General features: G+C 45.3%; 1 protein-coding gene across 1 annotated transcript in view; it reads right to left on the minus strand.

Annotated features, from left to right (window-relative positions):
- Positions 1–21,294, minus strand: part of ATP5MF (ATP synthase membrane subunit f) — a 39,211-nt gene extending 17,917 nt beyond the window's left edge. The window contains exons 1-2 of the mRNA XM_069645578.1: positions 21,176–21,294; positions 14,317–14,424 (exon numbers count right to left, since the gene is read on the minus strand). Coding sequence (XP_069501679.1) covers positions 14,317–14,424; positions 21,176–21,191 — 124 coding nt within the window. The 5' untranslated portion in view covers positions 21,192–21,294. The remainder of the gene's footprint in view (positions 1–14,316; positions 14,425–21,175) is intronic.
- Positions 21,295–21,498: the final 204 nt, after the last annotated feature.

Raw genomic sequence — 21,498 nt, forward strand, 5'->3', positions numbered from 1 at the left:
GAATTGCATAGCAGAGGACTATGCAACATGGCTTATTTTATGCCTTGCCTGTAATTCTGCAGAGCAGTGGTCATTTTGTCACACCCCATCCCACTACCCTCCCCGTAATAATGCTTACCATCTGTGCACATTTCCTTTTCCACAACCAATGTGGTCATGCTTTACTGATCAGCGGTACCAAGGAAAAAGGATCTCTGCATTTTGAAAGCAATTCTGGATTTCCCCGTTAAGCATAGAAGGATGGTTCAACTAATGCCAAAGACGGTTTAGCTTTGGCAGTCTGGCTATTTCTAAATAAGGGGGTTGAAAATCACTAGAATGACGTTAACGCTATAACGCTCAGAAGATGCTTAAATGAACACAAACTATTTGAAATGAAGATCCCTTAATTATACAGGAATGCAAGTTTGGTAGTTTGTCATGTGCGTTAAAAAGTTTCTGAATTTTGTGAAAACAAAACTAATGAGCATAACTTGGAAAATACACAATGCATTTACACTGCACAAGAATATAGTACGGCTTTAGCATATGTTGTACTAGAAAGGCATCAGTTTGCCAAGTTATCCACAACCACCATCAAGCAAATAATATATAAATATCCGGAAAAGCATGTTAACACCTACAGTTGCCAGAGGGGGGAGAGAAAGAAAGAGAAAATAAAACCTTTACACGAGAGAGAGAGAGAGAGAGAGAGAGAAGAGAGAGAGAGAGAGAGAGAGAGAGAGAGAGAGAGAGAGAGAGAGAGAGAGAGAGAGAGAGAGAGAGAGAGAGAGAGAGAGAGAGAGAGAGAGAGAGAGAGAGAGAGAGAGAGAGAGAGAGAGAGAGAGAGAGAGAGAGAGAGAGAGAGAGAGAGAAGAGAGAGAGAGAGAGAGAGAGAGAGAGAGAGAGAGAGAGAGAGAGAGAGAGAGAGAGAGAGAGAGAGAGAGAGAGAGAGAGAGAGAGAGAGAGAGAGAGAGAGAGAGAGAGAGAGAGAGAGAGAGAGAGAGAGAGAGAGAGAGAGAGAGAGAGAGAGAGAGAGAGAGAGAATATATATATATATACACACACACCTAGGGTATCCTTTTGGAGCAGCGGTCAACCTCTAAGAGAGGAAGAAACCAACGAGACGGGGAGAGAACTGTACGCAGAGGAGAGCTTGATGAAGGAAAGTCCTACAGGGGCAAACCACATCCCTTCTGTGGTGGAATGTTCTGTGGGAGCCAACGAACGCTGACACCGAGCCCACCAGGAGGCACAAGTCTGCTGCTCCGCTGGTGTATGTGGTCTCTCGAGACAGACGCAAAACCAGACAGCAAAACCAGAGGAAAACACCCCAACGAAACGACAAACCCTGGAAACCAGCCTGACACAGGACCACGACAAACACCAAGTGTGAACATTGGTGAGAGACACAAGTGTGGCCAAGTGTAAGGAATCACAAGCGTCTGGAGAGCCCCATAAGAAACACTGTGAAACTAATAGAAGAGAACCCAGAAGGTTCACATTAAGTGAAAAGTACAAGAAGAATATAAAGGGTTGGGGGGGGGGCAAGGATACAAGCAGGATCCCTATAAAGAACCCCAAACCAAATACTGTGAAAGCAACCAATAGAAGGGATTCTGAACTGCCCCACCTAGTAAGGATCAACCAAAAGAAGAGATTGAATGAAAAATATAAGGATCCTACTGATAACCCCCTTTAGAGGAACCTTAAAACACAAGTGGTAGACCGGACACAGGAGGGTTCAACCAATTGCAGGTGAAACCACAAGAAAAGCATACTAGGAATTGGGGAAAGGATACAAGAAGGATCCATGTGTAAAGATGTTAAGACTTTACATGTATACCAGGAGTGAAATAATCCGTGTACACAAAGAGGATTAAGGAACCTCTTTATGGACTTTAATAAAACTCTGAACACTAGCTTGAGAGTAAGCCCACCAAGCTCAGCCAATGGATGTTTTTAACTATGGTGGTAGGTCCAGAGAGAAATCAGGTTTTGGATGACTGACTAGCACTCTTATTTTAGAGAGGCTAAATCTCATTAGCGATAGGGACAGCTAGGCCTTTTTCCTTCATTTTAATAAAGTGCGCTCGATTCCCGGTTCTGCAAAGTTCTTAAATAGATTTAAAATTATACTGGAGGCAAAAAGGCACCAGAGAAGGGATGGATGAGCGTGGACAATTGATCGTTATACTAGACTGGCATTGGAGCTAACAGATCAGGGGATGTTTAAGCTAACTATCCATAGACTACGAGTGAATTCAAAGCCAACCATCAAGGGGATGAAGGACTAGCACCCTCACCTTTTGATGTTAAAGGAATTTTTAGAGTTGCAATAACAGTTCTCAAAGAGAAGTCAGCATCTGCCTTGCTCGGATTAGCAATTAGCAGCTTGGACAACGCTAGTCTTTGCTAGGGATGGTGGCATTAGTAAACTTTTACAAAAACCGTCAATTAGTTACATCACATCTTCGCCACCTCAGTGCAAGCACACCTCAGGTCCTTATGAGAGGCAACTATTATGGCAGTGCCTAACCATAAAAGATCCGACAAAGGTTTCCAATTAAATAATGCACCAAACACATTATACTTGCTGACAGATTAAAGCTACATGCACCTGATCAGTCCGATTTTCAGAAATGGATGTGCTCATTGGTTGGTCACGTCATACCCAGCTGCTTTATTACAGATCCCTGCGAGGGATATCTGAAGGCTTTTGGTATACGTTTTGACAGCTTTTCTAAATCCACGTAAGGGGCTTTATAACGATACCTTGGGCAATACAGAACTCTTAGCATACACCTGTACTACTTAATTTGGTAGTGTGGACAGAGCAGTCAGGCTCATCGTAGAGGGCTGTACATGCGTACAAAGAATGTGTAGCATAGATATTGTCCAAAGAAATACTTATACACAAGTGCATTGTAAACATAAATGCTTATCTATATACACACGCAAAGAGAATTCTTCAGAAAGGTCAAGTACTATTAGAAGGCATTAACACAATAATTTAGCATTTACATATCGCTACGAACCCTCAGGTATCCAAGCGCCGATTATTACCCATGGCGTGGGGTGCTCATTTATCGACCTTGGAAGGATGAAAGGCTGCGTTTGGCCCTTGTCGGGATTCGGACCAGCATCAGCAGGCTCTGCACAGATGTCAAAGCCAGCGTTCTACTCGCTTTGCTATCGGACTGACATAAAAACCAACACCATGCTTCTGGCAAGTTAAACAAGGCATAAACCACATTTACAAAAGCAGTATACAGTTCAAGGCGAGTAAAATCTAGTGATACACATTTAGAATGTCAGTATGCTATTCAAAGGAAGTAAAACCCTACTGGTGCTAAACCCTTACACTTTTCCCGAAATGGATGTAGGCACACCAACATTACTTTTTAGAAGAGAAGAGGGGCACACACTTCAAAGGTAACTTTGGATACTTTTCATAATGGCAATAAACCATACAGACATGTAAGAACTTTGTAACTTTAGGAAAGTATTACCCTAAGCCACACAGTACATCAGCAGTGTAGAACTTGCAAATGGATGCCTTTCTTGATGCAGCAGCACAGGACCCGGTATCTGGCTTCTTGGTTGTCGCAACGGAAGACAGGACACTGCATTGAAAGTTGCAGCAGTCGGCAGAAAAGGCTCCCAACAAAGGATTCAGAGTTTCTCACTGCGTGTTTGGCACCCTTTTCAAGGTACCAGATGAAGGACTTGTCGTGCATCTGATTTGCCTCGCCATCTCGGTCCAGCACTCTGGTGAGGGGACCAAGGAGTGGAATTGTGTCTCTGGACGTCCAGCAGGAGTCCACCAAAGTTTCTGCGAGATTGGTTCTTCGGAGGACCGAAGTCCAAGTGTATTGGCGGGCTGCCGCCCAAGAAGGTCACAGCCAGTTGTGCAATGGCTCAAAATGCAGGTCTTGGTTCCACCAGTCTATGGGTTGGAGTAGTCTTCAGCACTCCTCAGTCGTATCAAAGAAGGAGTCAACCCAGGCAGCAGTTGCACAGCAGGGGTTGCTGGAGGTAGCTACAGCAGTCTTCGCTTAATCAGATTCAGCCCCAGTGGTCGATCCAGGGCAGTTGTACAGGATGCAAACTCTTCCTTCAGTTTGGACAGCCACTAGCCCTTTCTTCAATCAGGATAGCCAACCACACGCCCCCTCCTCAGTGAGAACTGGATTCTCTCAGGCACACCAGAAGACAAAGGTGAGTGGATATTCAGAGTCTTCCCTTATTTCCCATCCTCAGAAACTCTGGAGCATCGGCAGGCTACACAAAGGGTTCCAGCCGAAGACAAAAGTACAACCAGAACCGCCCCCACCAAGGACAGAAGGACCAAGAAAGTACAAGCTCACAAGAAGCCACCATTCTAGCTAAACAGGGACCCTTCTGTGCATTAGCGTGGCTGTAACGACAGCCTACAAGTAAAATCCACACAGAAAAAGCCAGTAAAATATGTCCACTGCCACCAGCCATAATTGTAAGCTTGTCACTTAGACATTTTACAGGGGCAGTGAGAAGGGGATACAGAGTAATCTTCCCCCATCACGCTACATCCGTTGGTGTGTGCGGATCTCACAATGGGGATTGTAGAAAGGATAACAAGTATCCCTCTACCCTTTGGAACAGTAGTTCACAAGGAACCTAAGAAAAATAAAAGGGGAGCCCAAGGGCACCCCAGCAACACTGCACAGAAAGTGCTGTGTGCCGCAATAACATGTATATGCCCAAAATGTTATAGGACAGTATAGATTCAAGTATGGTGAATCAGAAAATAAATAACACCCATAAAAAGAATATGAGAAAAGGAGTGAGGTGAAAATGTTCCCAGTAATACAGAAAAAGAATCTGAAAGTCCAGCAAAAAGTGCTGTAGGTCTCGCATGTGAATGCGATATGGCATATAAATGAAAATCTACCCTAACAGTATAGGAGAGTTACATACAGTGTGCAAAATGTGCACTCACCACTAGGCATTCGCTAGTGAGAATTGACTAACAAATTAGAAACGTTGCGCTCCCTGTATGTATAGAATTGAGGTGGAGAGTGACTTTTTGGTTGGCCAGTACCTCAACTTGAGATTTGTACCCCTGGTTACAGAAACATAATAGCTATAAACTTCATACCTTGTGTGATAATCCTAGCCAAGGGAGTTCATCTCCTTATTTCAATCTAACTTGGGTTAACACCCTTTTCCCATTGCTTTGGAACCTGTGCAAGATCAGAAATCCAAACATTAAAGTAACATCCATCTATAACAGTTTAAAGCTTGCGGATGACAATTATGTTATGCCATTGCCCAGGATAAACCGTTCCATGTACACTTAGGATATTCATATATAAAGAAAAGAAAAAAAAGAATCCAGGTTAAACAAAAACAGTCTACAAACATTAGATGCCGCAAGTTAGAAATATATAATATCACGGTAACCTTAGCTCACCCTGTTGTGCAATATTCTGCTGTAAAAGGCTTTATAAGTGAAAGTAATGTGTTGTTTATATTTGTTTTTAATACATTTCTTTGACTGTTTATGTATATTACATTTGGGTTTGTATTATTTACTCTAATTTATCACACATTACAAGTCTGCATTTTTTATGCAGAGTAGTTTGTCATTTATATAGCGCCTTTATTCCATTAGAATGGTCTCAAAACGCTTGTGGGTGTATGACCTCGGGGACCAGAGCCCAAGTATGTGGATTGTTGTAATGAGTAGAATGTGGGTGCGCAACAGGCCGAGATAGGGGTTAGGTGGTCTCCCCGTGCTCCATTAAGCAACCCAAGATGTCAGGCAAATTAGAGTGCAAGAGATTCGCTATGTGACCAGCTTGACCGAAATTTGTCATAGGTTGAGGCTGCATTCTAATGCCAGAGGTTTGTCAAGTGTCTAGGTAGACCGAATTTTGTCGTAGTTTGTAGCTGCAAGCATTCATATGGCTGTTATACTTAGAGTTGGAAAGGAGAGAGGGTCTTCCCACCCCCTTAGGCGATACCAGATGAGAAACAACCGCTAGGGAGCTCCTCCAAGAAGCTGGGGGTGCACAATCATGTTAGTGCATGCATTAGAGGCTATATAGTGGATGCAACTGTGAACGCAACCATGGCTAATGGCAGCCATTTTGAAACGTATGCCCAAATGTGGCAAAAAGCATTAAATGTGTTAGCATTAGATCCTGCATGAACACAGACATCACCCCCACATCGGGCAGGTTTCAGAGATCCATAAATCCTTCATCACCTTAAAAGTTACAGGCCTTTGCGCACTGGGAAGAATGTGCTCAGCAAGGTCATGTGAAGGGAACATAGCGCCTCTTGGCAGTTACCATTCGACGGGACAGATAGCAAGGCCCTCCTTCCGCAAACGATCCCCCGCATGAGAAATACAGCTTTGCAATGCTTTTATCCCAAGACCCCGGCATGCCACGCTACCATCCAAACCCAGAACACAGACCATAAAACTCACCAAGATCAGAAAGCAAGGCTATTTTGCCTTCACAACAGGGTCACGCGATTGTGCAGCGAGGTGCAGGTTGGTTTCAAATTATAGCCCAAAACGTAGGAGGAAGGCCTTGGAAGTTGCCAACTTGTCTGGGAGTGAGTGAAGTGTGCAAGTAAGAGTGACCACAGCTCTCCACCTCCCTCCCCCATCCCCTGGGCTAATCTCTGTGCCTGCCAGGTGCACCGTTACAACGATGATGTTCTTTCCAAGTAGCTTATTAATTGCTAGGCCAACCTCACTGCGGATGACAAGCCCAGCAGCACCCACGTGGAAGAAGATGGACCAATGGCCTAGCATCCCCTATGGAGCAGGTCCCTACACGTATAGGGCTCCACCAATTAGTGTTGTAAAATTGTACTGTATGAAATTAAGTGTTTGACGTTTGTGCTTATAACGTGTCGCACATGCCGACAAGCCTAAAACGTTCGGTGGCTGCAGAGTTCCCGGCTGATGCACTTTAGAAACAAATACTGGTTATCCTTGCAAGCGGTCTTTAGTCCCCCCCCCCCCCCCCCTAGTGGGCTGTATTTTTTCTGGTGCAGACGTGTAGGGCCGTGCCTTCATTAGTGTACAGTGGGGTATGGATGCAAGTGTGTGTGTGGGTTGGTGGCCGTTCCTGCAGCTCATGTCCACACAGTGGTGTTCTACCCCATACCTTTATGCTTGGCATTTGGTGTTGCTGAGCGAAACAGAGTCGCTGCGACTGTTCTGAGAGCTGTACTCCCCCGCCTCCCTTGCAATGGGAAATATTCTGGATCTAAACATAACTGACAAGGCATATGGTGCCGTGAGAGCGCGAGGTGGGCAAGAAACTTCAGGTTGCCGCAAAGAAATTTCAGGCTGCTGCATGTTTTCGAGGGCCTTTCTGAAGGAGAGGTAGTCTTCATTGTAGCAGATGTGTAATGGAAGGGAGTTCCAGATGGTGTGGGATTGGACAGAGTAAGCGATTCTCCCATTCTGCTGGAGTTATAAAGGGAGGGATCACGAGGTGGACTGCAGAACCAGATCTAAGATTTCTGGTGGTTGGTTTATTAATTTCATTTGCGATATCACACCCAGAGGTATCTCAGCGCTAGATTACATACATAGCAAAGCATAGTTAGTTAACGTACAGTACAGAGTTTAGGTTCACAGTGGTTACAGAGAAAATAATGTTAAAGAGTGTGGTTCTGACTTGTTTGCAGAATGCAAGGTAGGATGGTTTGTTCCCGATTGCGGGTGGGAGTGTGTTCCATTATGTGGGAGCAATGAGAGTGAAGCAGGAGCCCTCTGATTTCTGGTTTGGTAGAGTGTGCATATTCTGGAGGAGATCTGGGCCAATATTATAGATTGGATATAACGCGCTTAATACCCAGAGGTTTCTAAGCGCGGACCCGGGTACGAACCTGTGTTGCTCTGTGTCATCTTACTTCCAAGGGGGGATGGGGGGTGTAGGGGCGTATACGGCTAGTTTAGTTGAGAGAAGGTCTGTGTTCCCCTTCCAGGGATGATGGCATTGCCTAATGGATAGGGTATCTTTGGCGATGATGGCTCCACCCCCTCCTTTAGAGGGGGGTCTGTCTGTCTGATCGGAGAATGGAGAAACCAGGAGGGAGGGCCAAGGAGATGGCAGGGCAAGAAGCTTCATTGAGCCAAGTCTCTGTGATGGCGAGTACATCTAGGTTGTGCGTGGAGATGAGGTCGTTGATTTCTAGTGCATGGGCTGAGAGCGATCGTGCATTTATTAGCGCACATTTGAGTGATTTTGCTTTGGGCGGGAAGAGAAAGGGGGGGGCTGCAGGTGATTAAGTTGCACTTGTGGTGAGGAGTGCATGAGCCTAGCTTGAGGTTTCTATTCATGGTGGCGTTGGGTAGGTGGTGAATAGGAGTGGAAATGGTGCGTGATTCAAGTCTGGTAAGCCTAGAGATTAGATAGCCAGGAGTGGTGTGTGTGGAAGAGAAGGATTGCATGTATAGTTGGCTGAGGGCAAACAGTGTGCAGGGTGTGCATGTGCTGGGTTGGAGGTATGCATAGGAGAGCGTGCAGTGAGGCGAGATAGTAGCCCAGAGTAATGGGGAGAATACGAGGTGACCGCTAAAGGTAAGGAGTGAGAGCTGTTGAGAGATTGTGAGGGGGAGGCGGTGCACGTTAGGAAACATAAGTAGAGTTAGTAGGTAGTGCAGATATAGTAGCTGGCGACCAAAGGGTCCTAAAATAGCCGCAGTTACAAAAGTGGCATCGAATACTATGACTAGTGACCAAAGGGTCTCGGAATGGCTTCAAATAGAGTGAGGTCACAACTGGCAACAAAATACTATGACTAGCGAACAGGGGGTCTCAGAGTGGCATCAAGTACTGTGGAGTGCTGCCCGGGGTGGCTCAAACCGCGATAATTTGTCTGGCAGATATATTGGGAACACGCAAAGGCTAGTGCGATAGACAAACCATGTGGTAGCGAGCATGGAATGTATATTTGCACGATAACTGCTACTGGTGATTGAAGGCGGCGCGTTTGGACTCAGTCAGTGACACGCTCGAAGCAATGGACTCATTTTAGTAAGATAAAGCTGCTGGAATTAGGCGTTGGGGTGATGGGTGGCAGCTGTGAACGGTAATGCGGGAGGAGAGGACCAGGATGGGCTACTCACAATGCAGGAACTGAGGCTTGGAGCATGGAGCCTGGCTGCTGGCCCGTACGCCACGGACAGGCACAGACAGGGAGGGACCTTGTGCTGAGCGGGCCTTCTGCGTGGGGGGCTGGATTCTGGCGCACCGCACACTTTAAATGTGCGTTGGGGAAGGTGGTTGCTAGGCAACCACTATAAACAAAAACGCATGGGTAGGTGGCAGCCATTTCCCGATCCGATTCTCGAAGTACAGAGCTGAGGCTCCACGTGCACAATGGCTGCCCAATACAGCGGCGCATATAGTGCAAGGCAGGAGGCCTCTGGCAAGGTAGGAGCACGGATGTAGAGCTGGGCACGCAGCCGTAGATTCCGGCACGGCTCATTTGGTGGAAGCAGTATCCACGAAGTCTAGCTGCGCCTGCAGCGCAGCAGCTGAGATGTTGCAGGGCCTCGGCTCTGGAGTTTATGGTCAGCAAATGATCAACGCGCATAAATTAAACAAAAAGCTGTCAGCCTCCACCGGCAAGATGATTTCGGTTACCAATATATTGGAATTGCAAGGAATTAAAAAAATAATAATTCATGGATTTGCATTCAGAAAGGATTTGGCAACTAATAAAACGCTGGCTGTGCAAAGTACACTTTTAATTGGCTCAATAAAACACCATTTAGTGCCTTACAATGAAGATCTGGTCCATACATCAACTTTCAAATTATATTGGAACTTCGTACCAACCAACAGTGCAATCTAAAGTTGAGGCTGCGACAGGTGCTCCAATACCAGGTGGCAGAATCGAAATGACACGCATCCCAATGAACATAGCTCTGCTCCTTGTTAGATCTAGTCTCAATTTTGGCTTATGTTGGTACATAGCTAGGTGTAGTCGGGTCTTCAATTAGTGTCATCCCTCTGTGCAACCTTGTGTTTTTGGTTGATGGATTTAAGGCTTCCTGCAATACAACACATTCCAGTAGTGTGGAAGTTCCTTTAGGCATATAGCTGCACAGTTGTCAAAACTGCAATTTCTGTAGTGTTGGATCTTCAGGAAAGCAGCACTGCTGACCTTAGCACTCGGTTAGGTCAATATGCAGTGATTTTTTTCTTCGGGTAAGGTCTAGTCCATTGTCGTGCGAGCGCCAGTTGGCGTCAACATGCTTTCAATTGAATATGATGCCTAACTGGCAGCCAATGTAGAGCTTACAATGTCTGCACGACGTGTACCCTTGATTCGTTTCTGGGCTAGTCCGCAGCAGTGTTTTGCATTTCCTGTAAACCCCAATCCCACCCCCTACAGACTCCACCATACCCCCAAATTACTGCTTCACAGTAATGTTAACATAGCCCTATTGAAACTGTCTCCCAACACTGCCCTTAGCATCTAATCCAATTAAGCTCCGATTTGCAGCACCTGGCTGCTTATCAGGAACCAGATGTGCACTCAAATACCCAACGTAAAAGAAAAATAATTTCCTGTAATCACTTGAGAAGGCATTTGGGGATTCAAATGTAAATATTACTTTTGTGCAGCCTAAAAGACCAAGAAAAATGGCTGCGATCATTGAGGAAACCCATGATAGACGTCAAGTGGCAGAGGCATTTTCTGGTTAGCAAAATTTGAGGTTCCAGCATTAGGAGGTGGCAGGAAATTCGTGATGATTCTTAGGCTTGCTTAGCCAGGCCACACATACACAAAGCCCTTTGTTGTAATAGGATGAAGTGTGGTTCATCGTGTTGAGCGCTGCACATATAGCAAGTAGGATGAGGGGTATGGCTCATAACAAAAGGGATCTCTTCAAGCAAGCTGGTGTGGGTGGAGCTCTGCAAGAGGCAAACAGAAATCAGCGCACTACTGTGCGTTTATGGCTATAGCTTGGGGGTGAACTGAAGTAACCTAGTATTGGGATGGAAAGAAAGGGGAAAATGGGTCTCTTGAGAAGACTACACCGTAGAATGGCTGAACGAATACAAAGATGAATTTCACTAGAAGCTGGTGACAAGAATGCTTAAATGAAATAAGCTCCACAAGGCTCTTGTTTGTTAGCAATGGCATGTATTGCCAGTAAATGAACACGAAAATAGAATGAATGCTTCTGAAGAGAGGGTGATCTCGAATTCAGTACTACCTGGGTAGGTACATGCAAGATGAACTGATCCTACGTGCACAGAACAAAACGCTTTAGGGGAAATGTCAATCTGGAAGCTACCAAACAAGCGTAAAAAATCTCCCCGCCCCTTTGTTCGCCACATGCTACAACTACGCTGATGATACCCAAATCATCTTAAAAATACACAATTCGGGCTCCAATCACCACCTTGACCTCGAAGCCGGTCTCTGAGACATTGATCGCTGGATGACAAAAACCAAAACCATGGTGTGCAGCAACACTACCCGCCTACCTCACCCACTCCCATAGCCCCCGACCCCTCAGACTCAGTTTAACTTTTTTTTTTTTAAAAACCCTAGTATGCATCATGGACTGGCATAACCCTCTCCCGTCAGATCAACAATGTGTCCAAATGTTGTCACTACCATCTCAAACTTCTCAGGCACATCTTTTCCTACCTCTCTTTCCCCCGAGGTGTCTTGCTGCAGTCATGTCTATTGTAATGTAGAGACTAGACTATGCCAACTTCCTATACCTTGGAGCCCCGGCATACCATCTTAAACTCCAAACACAAAACGCTGCTGCCAAACTGCTCCTCGTCCTAGGTCCAAGAGACCACACCTCTCCAGCACCCCGAACCCTCCACTGGCTCCCAGTCGGACGAAGGGCATCTTTCAAGACCCTGTGCATCACTCACCGTGCAGCGCACAAGACCTGTTCATTATACCTACAAGAAAAAATAAACTATACCGCCCAACCCGCACCCTAAAATCAAGCACTGCCCAACTATTAGTCATTCCAACCTCTCTCAGCATCAGAGGATCTGCCTTCTCAACCTTGGCACGACTGTTGCACTCGCTTCCCCCACATATTCGACACACCCAAGACTATGACATTCTGCAAAGCTCTAAAAACGTGTTTTTTTTCCTGTAACACCAATCGCAACCATCTGAAGCCACTGAACTTCTAGAAAACCGGTGACTAAATGCTCAATGGAAACACAAAGTCATCAATGAATGGATACGCCCATTAATTTGGCTATTAAACAACCTCATGCCGGAAACGCAGAATAATGATCTCCCATGACTGAAACACAGAATAATGATTTCCTTAGATCACTACTAATCTCAATCCCCTCTCCTTACTAATACTCAAATATCCATGCCAGTCATGCACCTCTTCGCCATACTAGACCCACAACAAAGCCTCCATCAAATCCCTGTCCGCGTCAGGCACTCTCCTCGCCCCCACGATGTCACGGTGTACCGCCCGGCCCCTCCGTTTCCCTTGTCGTCGTTAGGTGCGCCCTCACCCCCATTCACCCTCAATTTCACCATGATAGCGATATATGTCCCAGCCTCCCAGTCCCATATGTTATCACTGTGTGCCCAGGCCCCCATCTGGTCCCATGATGTCGCCCTGAGCCCCACTTGGTTTCCCGGTCTCGGTGCACCCCTGCCCGTAATGTCGATGCGTACCTCAGTGGTTTCCCTTGCTGTCGCAGTATGCCCAGCCCCACTAGTCCACATAATGAACCCCAGCCTCCTTTGCCCTCCCAGTTGTCGCCGTGTACCCATCCCACTCCCTCACCATGTCCTGTTGCTATGTACCCCTGTGGTTCCCATGCTGTTGCTGTAGGCCCAGCCCCCTTTAGTACCCGTGATGTCGCTATTACCCCTGTGGCACCCCTTGTTCTCGCTCTGTACCCCTGCCCCCCAGGTTCCCCATTCCGTTGCTATATTCCCAGCCCCCTCCTCCCCGTGATGTCAGTCTGTGCCTCTGTTGTCAATGTGCTCACCCATGCCCTCACCGTCACCCTGTTTTGTCGATGTGTACCCTCTGGACCTCCTTGCTGCTGCTATAGGCCCAGCCCCCTCTAATGCCCATGATGTCGCTATGTGCCCCGTGTTCCCCCTCTGTACCATTGTCCTGCGGTCCCTGTGTTACCAATGTGTGCACCCATGCCCTCTCCATCACCCTATTATACCGCGGTGTACCCTCTGATCATAGTGCGGTCGCTGTGGGCCCAGGCCCTCCTCCCCCACCCTAGCGCTCACGATGTCGCTATGTATCCCTTTGGTACCCCATGTTCTCGCTCTGTACCTCTGCCCCCTAGTCCCCTATACTGTCGCTGTAGGCCCATCCCCCTCTAGTGCCTGCAATGTCCTGTTGTGCCCTTGGGTATCCCGAGTTTGCGCTCTATACCCTTACCCCTCATCCCCATCACTATCTGTCCCCGTTGTTTCAATGTGTGCACCCATGCCCTCTCAGTCACGTGATTTGTCAATGTGTACCCCTCGGGTCCCCCGTGCGGTCTTGTCTTCGAGCGCTTTGAAAAGCATTGTGTGCAAGACCATCATATATGCTTACTCTCTACACCATCACACATTAGATTACAGCAATACCCCTCGATAAATTCAGCCTCGCTGTACTATCCCATGAACACCTCATTACTATATTATGAATGCAGCTAGATCCCACAATAAACCGACCTAGCTGCACACATAAGCACCCCACAGGCCCAATACAGCCAGAACCCAGTCTTGGTGTCCACCCGCCAGACTGCACACATTGAACCGATAGCAATACCACCACAGCTAATGCTAGAATGTAGCCATTATCAAGCAACTACACCAGCTGCACAAGTGCACCCAAGCACCCTTCGACACCCTGCTCCTTCTACTGACCCAGACTACGGTCCCAGAGGGCGTTCAACCTAACAGCGCTTTGAGGTCATACCAATGATATAGAGGGCTATATAAATGCCAAATAACATGCAGGCAGCACACCATTTCCTACTTGCCAATGGCGAGTACAAAATTAGGAGGCCTCAGTTGTTTAGTATGCATTAAAAAAAAATAAGTTCTACGTGATATACCGTTTTTTTTGTAATGCACGGGAGACCCCAGCCATGCCCACTTGTTTACACCCTCCCTCCCCACCCCCATTCATGGTGCAAAATCGACCAAAATAATTACCTATTTTTGTCCTCATTTTTGCATTCTTTTTTGGGACAGGGAAGGGGGAATTTACCCTTAAAACAGTATTCACGTGCCTTTGATGAAAGATGGTATTGAATTGCCAGGGAAGAAATTCTTTAAAATACTGACCTTTGCAAAGAGCTCCAATAATCCCATTTGGGGTAAAATTTCGAGCTGCCAGCCAGGAAGGCAGCTGTCCCAACTTAACATCCATCAGTCTTTGCTGTGGGAGTGGTACTGCCAAAAATAAAAGCCACAAAGCGTCATCAGTTGAATTAAATTCTTCATGGGCAGGTACATGCAAAAAAAGAAGCTGATGCTTTGTATACAGAACTCATTAAACTTTTTGGGGACAACTCTAGGTGTCAAAATGGGCCTCTATGCAAGTCATAGATAATTATTCTGTATCGAACAGTTCACTAAAATTTATCATACCAATTTGTGTTAGGCAAACATGAATGCGGAAGCTATACAGCCTATTTGTATATTTAGTTTTGGCAATTCCAACGTCACACAGAATAGGCAGTACAGATGACATAATGCGAGACATCACCTAAGAACATACACCAAATAGCTTTTTGGTGGGTTAAAGGCACACCCTGGAGGACAGAACATCCAAACCAGAGGAGTTAAATTATTTGCACGCCTACTTATTCAGTCTACTTGTAAACACACAGAAAAAAAAAAATACAAAAAATTAAAAAAACATTCTCCCACCTGCAAGAATGAACTTGAACCACCCACATACACAGACCTCCATAGTACATGCTGTAGCTACCACAATACAAGGTAATTGGTGAAAAAAACATGACCAATTACACACTCCTTAACCATCCTTGGTAGCTCATTTACACTCCCATGCCAAATTCCCCCCCTCTCACAATTACAACAAGTTTGTTAACGTTCGTACATTCTCAGTAGTGAATTGCATAGCTGGCTTTCAATAGTTTTAAAGGTTATAAAAAGAAATAAACTGAAAATACGGTAATAGTGCCATCTAAAAGATATTAAGTGGGTCTGTCAAACTTTAATAAATACAAGCATTGGCAAAGCCCAATTTTGGGCCAGATTTTTCATAGTGACCGCTGCTGTGTTCCCTTTCTTTCTTAAGACAGAGGAGCTCCAAAGAGGAGCTCTACTTCCCTTAGAATGGTGGGTCCAATCAGTCTTAATACAAGCTGCATTTCAAGCCATCGCACGATGAGCTGCGACCTTCACGGGCCACAAACCATCAATACCCAGGGACCTCGAGCCAGAGTGCTGTGCATAGTCTTCAGAAGAACAAATCTTCCTGAAACTTTGGTGGACTCCTTCCGAGCCTCCAGAGGCAACATCCTTCAAGTCACCTCACCAGAGGTGACCGAGATAGCTAAGCTCGCTCGGACGAGCGACGTTCCATCTGGTGTCTTGAAAAGGGCACCAAAACCACAGAGCTGCGAGAAGCTACAAAGAAACCTTTGCTGTGAGCCTTTCCACTCTACTGCTGCTAAATCCCATCCAGGGTCCTGTCTTTCGTCTAAGATGAAGAATTTGGTGACCGGGTCCAGTTGCTGTTGCATTGCAAAGGTGTCCGCATGCATCATCTTCACTGCCGAGATATCGTGAGACTCGAGGCAATGCTAGAGTTATTATACTGCTCTTGGCCTAAATTCAGATCATGAATTTGCTGTGTTTTTATGAATCATTCGCCATAAGGATGCACCTAATGCCATTAATATGCTATAAGTTTGGATATGGTTCTGTGTTCCTTAATTGGTCACCATGCACACATTTTTTGTTCTTGTATTTGGGTTCAAATTTGCACATGATCATGAGCTTGTATTGCAGGGTTTCCAGACACTTCTCTGCGTGTTTGGAATGCCGCCTCCAATATGGTTCCTTTCACATGGAGTGATTATATTTATACACGATCGGGCATTCAGCGCAACTAGGTGGAGACGCACACTTTTAACACAAAGGACTGTGGCTTTTAAATATGTTACTCATGAGTTGATAAATATTAAGTGACTTCTGATATTAGGTATCTAGAATGGTTCGGAACACAATTCAGGCAACTCATGCACATGTTTAAACACTAGATTCACAGTACAATTACAGCTCGGTTAACTTACTGCACTAAAATGCACCAACACGTAACATTTCCAAAATGGCGCCATTTGCCGTCCATTACGTTAGTCAGACCAGACGGTCTAGACAGCTAAGCTATATAGGCATTAACACGCCCGCGTGGCATCTAGATTTGGATTTACAGAAGGGAGTGAAAGTCTCCAGGTAAGATCGTTCTGACCTAGTCCCTTAGTTGGGAAGTCTAGCCAGATAAGCAATCAAGTAACTTAAAGAGGATGGCTCCTTAGTTCAACAATGCTAATTGATACCTTTTGTGTTCCGTATTTCCACACGTATTGAAATGGTGATTTTGCAGCTATTACATTAACTGGGATCTGGATGTAAAACACGAGGCAATAGAGGTACGTTTGGTTTATCCGGAACTATAAATATACGCACAATTGAGAGACGTAGTTGGCGACAATTAACAAGATATACAATTTACAATTATTGCCTTTTGGATCTATTACAGTTGTCAATCATCCAAATGGATACCAGGTGGCATACATTTTCATGCTGGGACTACTAGTCGTACACTTTATTAGCAATTCAGACAAGGTACATCTTATTATTTCTTTAATTAATTTAACAAGATGTTGCATTAGCTGGTGCCTGATGTGTATTTTACACAACTGTATAAATGCCTATCCAGGTAAAATTTTTGCATACACTAATTACACATCTTTCCTCTATTTTTCGCCATCGATTCATACCTACTAATGGCATTGGGTATGTACCTTTACAATAACTTTTCTTAGGTATTTATTATTTACTTTGATGTTATTAATTGGTTGACGTATCAATCCATGGTTATTGTATGATCATGATGGTTATATATAGACTTTTATATATGGACCTAATCAATGTCTTACACACTGGACCCGTGGTCCACATCTATGTCAATTCCCATTGTTATGCACTACTTTTTGGAATGTGTCACCCGTCTCTCCTGGCTGATTGTTAACACCAGTTAGGTATGCAACCCAACAAACTAACTGTGCCATCATTGATTTATCCTAAGCTTACAATTTGTTTATACACGTTAACAGCCTCTGATGAATAGCTAGGTCTTGCTCGAAACACGCGTTAGGCTGTGCATTTATGATTCTAGATCACTTAAATTAAGTGCAACCCTAGCACTAGTAAAATTATCACAATTGGTGCAGTGTGGCTGTTCTCGTTTCAATTCTTGCATTTCGGACGTAGTCCAACGTCAGGGCTAGGACACTAGTTAAATGCAACAATTGGTGCATCATAAAGAAAATGTTTACATACCAACAAGCGTTCCATTCAGCGGATAGGACAATCAAACAAAATAAAAAATATACATAATTTCATGTGCAATTACTTGGTGTGGTCGAATAAATTATGTTTAGTAACTGCCTGTATTGAAAACAGTGATCACCTGGCTTTGGAGCCTTGTGGCATATCTGGAGGAAGGTGTTCACCCTCATGGGGTGAACCTAAAGAAAAGCTACGGATGCAATAATCATTCTAAACTGAGAGTAATGGTACACAGATTCTATGCCGCAGGGGGCCGGCGGTCTTGCCTCATTAGTGCGTGAAGCTGCGCACTAACTGGGAACAAACTCGACAAACGCGTGGAGCATCACTATTTACCAGCGAGGGCTGTTGCTAGGTGACATGTTGTAACGGCGAGGTTCGCCCTGCGTCCCACTGGCCCTGTATCCAGGGAAAACAGGGATACAGCAACAGGCTGGTTGGCAAACATTTCCAGGGAACAGACACTCCTGTGGACCAAGGCCTCTCTGCTGCCTGTGCACGGGAACCAGAAGGATCCTGCTCACTGGAGGCGAAGTACCCCTGTAAGTACCAAACAACTTTGTGAAGTGGAAGTTCAGAACTAAGGACTTTGTCCCTGGGCTGAGCTTTCCTGCAACCTGGAAGTCTAGACGCAGGTGGAATTCTATGTCACCCAGAGACCTTGAAACGGTACAACCACGCGCAAGACAACTTCGAGCCACTAAAGGACCAGTGGTGCTGCTTTCAGCACTCTACGCGTCTTCAAAACGATTGCTGCACTGAGCCACCCAAATGCCAGCTTGACTCATTGAAGCAGACCGATGTCTTAACCCATAAGTCTGGTCTACTGAATGGAAGCAAATGACTTGAACCAGCAGAGGCATTGTTTCACCAACTCGACTTCCACCTTGAAATCAACAATCATCTCGAACGCCGACTTCACCCAAAGGGAGCCAGCATATCTAATAGATGAACACCAAACCACCAGTACGACTTGAACGTCTTGCAGTATGAGCATCTAGAAGTCAAACGTTGAACAGCACCCAAGACGAACTAAAAAAGGTCTTTTAATGTGGCCCTGCCCACTGGTCCACTTCAAAAGATAGTAGTGAAGTATTCCCAGTTTGCTTTTTAAGAACATATCCTTTAACGTATAAGCAACACTAACTAGCGCCACAATGTCTTCGGCCTGCTGTGCGCTCAACAAATGCGAATAAATAAAGAAATAGCATGGACGGACAACATAATCGTTTGCCTGAACACCCCGGCTCTAAAGTGCCCCTTTTCACCAAAGTAAGCATTCTCCGTTTGCCTTCCAGGGTGGCTTTTAAACATTTTCCAATTAGCTTGCATTCATAAAGTACCTAAAAAAAAATAAAAAAATAATAATAATGTAAACTTGATTAGATATACATTTTGCCGCCAGCATTGTACAATGTACATTGTAGATGATTTAGTGTAGTGTGAGTTTTGAGTGGTCGGTTTAGCGACTACTCATACTAGTACTCCAGAGAATTAGTCGTTTTCATCACAGTCCCATTTTAGTAATTGCCTTACAAACTAATCTTAAAAGGAAGCACAAGGACATGGGATGAACAAGACGTGCAACTTGCTGTTAGTGGAGGAAACTTCTCTTAACAGCAAGCATGAGCGTTTATGACTTGCTAATGTGTGGGCACACATTAGAATGTACTAGTACTCCCTCATGTACCAGTCTTTAACCAGGTGGTATTTCCAAATCACTACACCCTTAGCCTAAGCACGTAATGTCAATTGTCTGTTTATGGATAGCCAACGCGTGTTTTAACTTGAGTCAACCAGGTCTTCCTCAGGGATCTGTTTAATTTCCTGGGGCAGTTGCCCAAAAAGTTAAACTCGTGCCACGATATTCTCAAGGTCACTGCATCATGTATACACAAAAGAGGGAACTGTAACCCCATAAACCCTTTATTCCAGAATGAAGATAACCTCGTCTCTAAAATACCCAAAATCCCACAGAAAGAAAGAAGCCAAGTCCAACGGGACCATTCGATTCAAAGACATTTTTATAGCTGGTAGTGCATACTCCAAACAGTTTATAGCTTGTCAGACCATCCTCCAATGTCCAAAAGTTCTCAAAACGAATTCTAATGCCTCTATTCACCGCAAATTCGGTACATGCAGCATTAGGCGCCTCATCCTACACATGCTGTTTGAACTTTGGACTATCAGCATGTCTGGTACCATTGGACTCGGTGTCTTTCCATGGGATTTTAGAGAAGAGACAATCTGCGTTCTGGAATAAAGGCCTTGGGGGGGGGTTAGGGTTCCCACTTTCATGTATATATGATGTAGTGACCTTGAGACTATCGCGGCACAAGTTTATGTTTTGGGCAACTGCCGCTGGAAATCAAGCACAGCCCTGGGGAAGAGTTGGTTGACTCGGGTCGAAACATGCGTTAGTTATCCATAAACAGACAATTGACATTGATTATCTAGTCAGTGGTTTATGACCAATGTAGCATTAAGATGGTTTAATATTTTGAGCAATACATGTTTAGGATAAGGGTGTAACACTTTGGTAATACCAATTTCTACGTTTTCTCAGGTGACCGTAGGGCTTGAGTCACTTGTAACCTTGGCCTGCTGTAAATCCCTTCCGATCTTGTAGGTTAATAGAAAACAATATTGAATTATAGGATTTGTCCTGAGCTCAGTGAGGTTGTAGCCCCTACTCTTTAGCAGTCTTTAGCCAGGACTCACCTTTTGCGTGAGATTGCCCAGGCAGCTCCCCATATCTTGAGAGATGGTGGTCAGCAGGGCATTAGGTAACAGGGCCAAAAGGTCAATCATACAGCTCTTGGTCTTCTTTCCCAACTGTCCTCCAATGGTCTCTGTGGCCTGTCCCAGTTTCCATGAGCACCAAGGGTGTGAACCCCCTATGCAGCAATTCCTCAAAACTCAAATGTTCCTCCTACTGCAGCAGCCCAAATGCAGACATGTCATGGCTGCCTATGCGCCACAAACTATACCAGTTGCACAACGGTGATGGCACTTCCATATAAAATACGTGGAATCCCAAAACAAACCCATGTGTTTATGTTTCTTTACTTATTTTACCCGAAGTGACCAGGGGTGGGAAGAAAGTTACAACAACCCACTGCATCACCCTCTCAAGGTCAATATGCTCAGTGGTAGCGATTTGGTCAATAGTCACTATAACATGTTAGATTCGTAATTAAGTTCACGCACACGAAGGAAGTACTTTACATGCGTTCCACTGAATAAACGCATGGTTACATTGAGCATCCCTTGTGCACGTTAATGGAACGGGAATTAACGAATACCTAACCGCCGAAAATAATGAGTTCTGGTAATTCCCCGTGTGCTCCAAACAAAAAAAATACGTAGTCTTGGCTCATGATGCCTTTTATGTCCGATTCTGTATCAGGGACAGCCGAGACCTTGACTGAAAGGCAAAGGTCTTTCCGGTGAATTAGGTACTATGGGCGTGCAGGGTAACACAGAACAACATACGATACGTTAAGTGGACGAGGAACAAACGTCCGAACTCTGCACACCGTTCAACGAATCCACATCGCGCTATAAGGTTTGCAAAGCCCATGTGAAGCTTCCTTACCTGGTTTGTCCGCCATCTTAAAGACCTAGAGATGTCACTGGCAAAGAGAGACCTCTGGGAAATCTGCGAAACGAACATTAGCAACACCCCGCCTACTCTTGTTCACGTGACTTTGGGCACGTTTTGTTCCGTACCATTCACGTAGCGTCCGACGTCATCGTGTCCCTCGTTTTGATTTGCTTGAGCGGGAACCGGTGTTATGTAATATTTGGTACCTCATAATATTTCTGGTATCCCCCGTCTTCGGGGCCCCACCTTCTCATCGCTGCCTGGCGGCGGCATTAAGCCTGAGCCCCGGAAAGGTATGGTATATGCTACATTTT

The sequence above is a fragment of the Ambystoma mexicanum genome, chromosome 2p (assembly GCF_040938575.1).
Source record: "Ambystoma mexicanum isolate Mex_15411 chromosome 2p, UKY_AmexF1_1, whole genome shotgun sequence".
NCBI lineage: Eukaryota > Metazoa > Chordata > Amphibia > Caudata > Ambystomatidae > Ambystoma > Ambystoma mexicanum.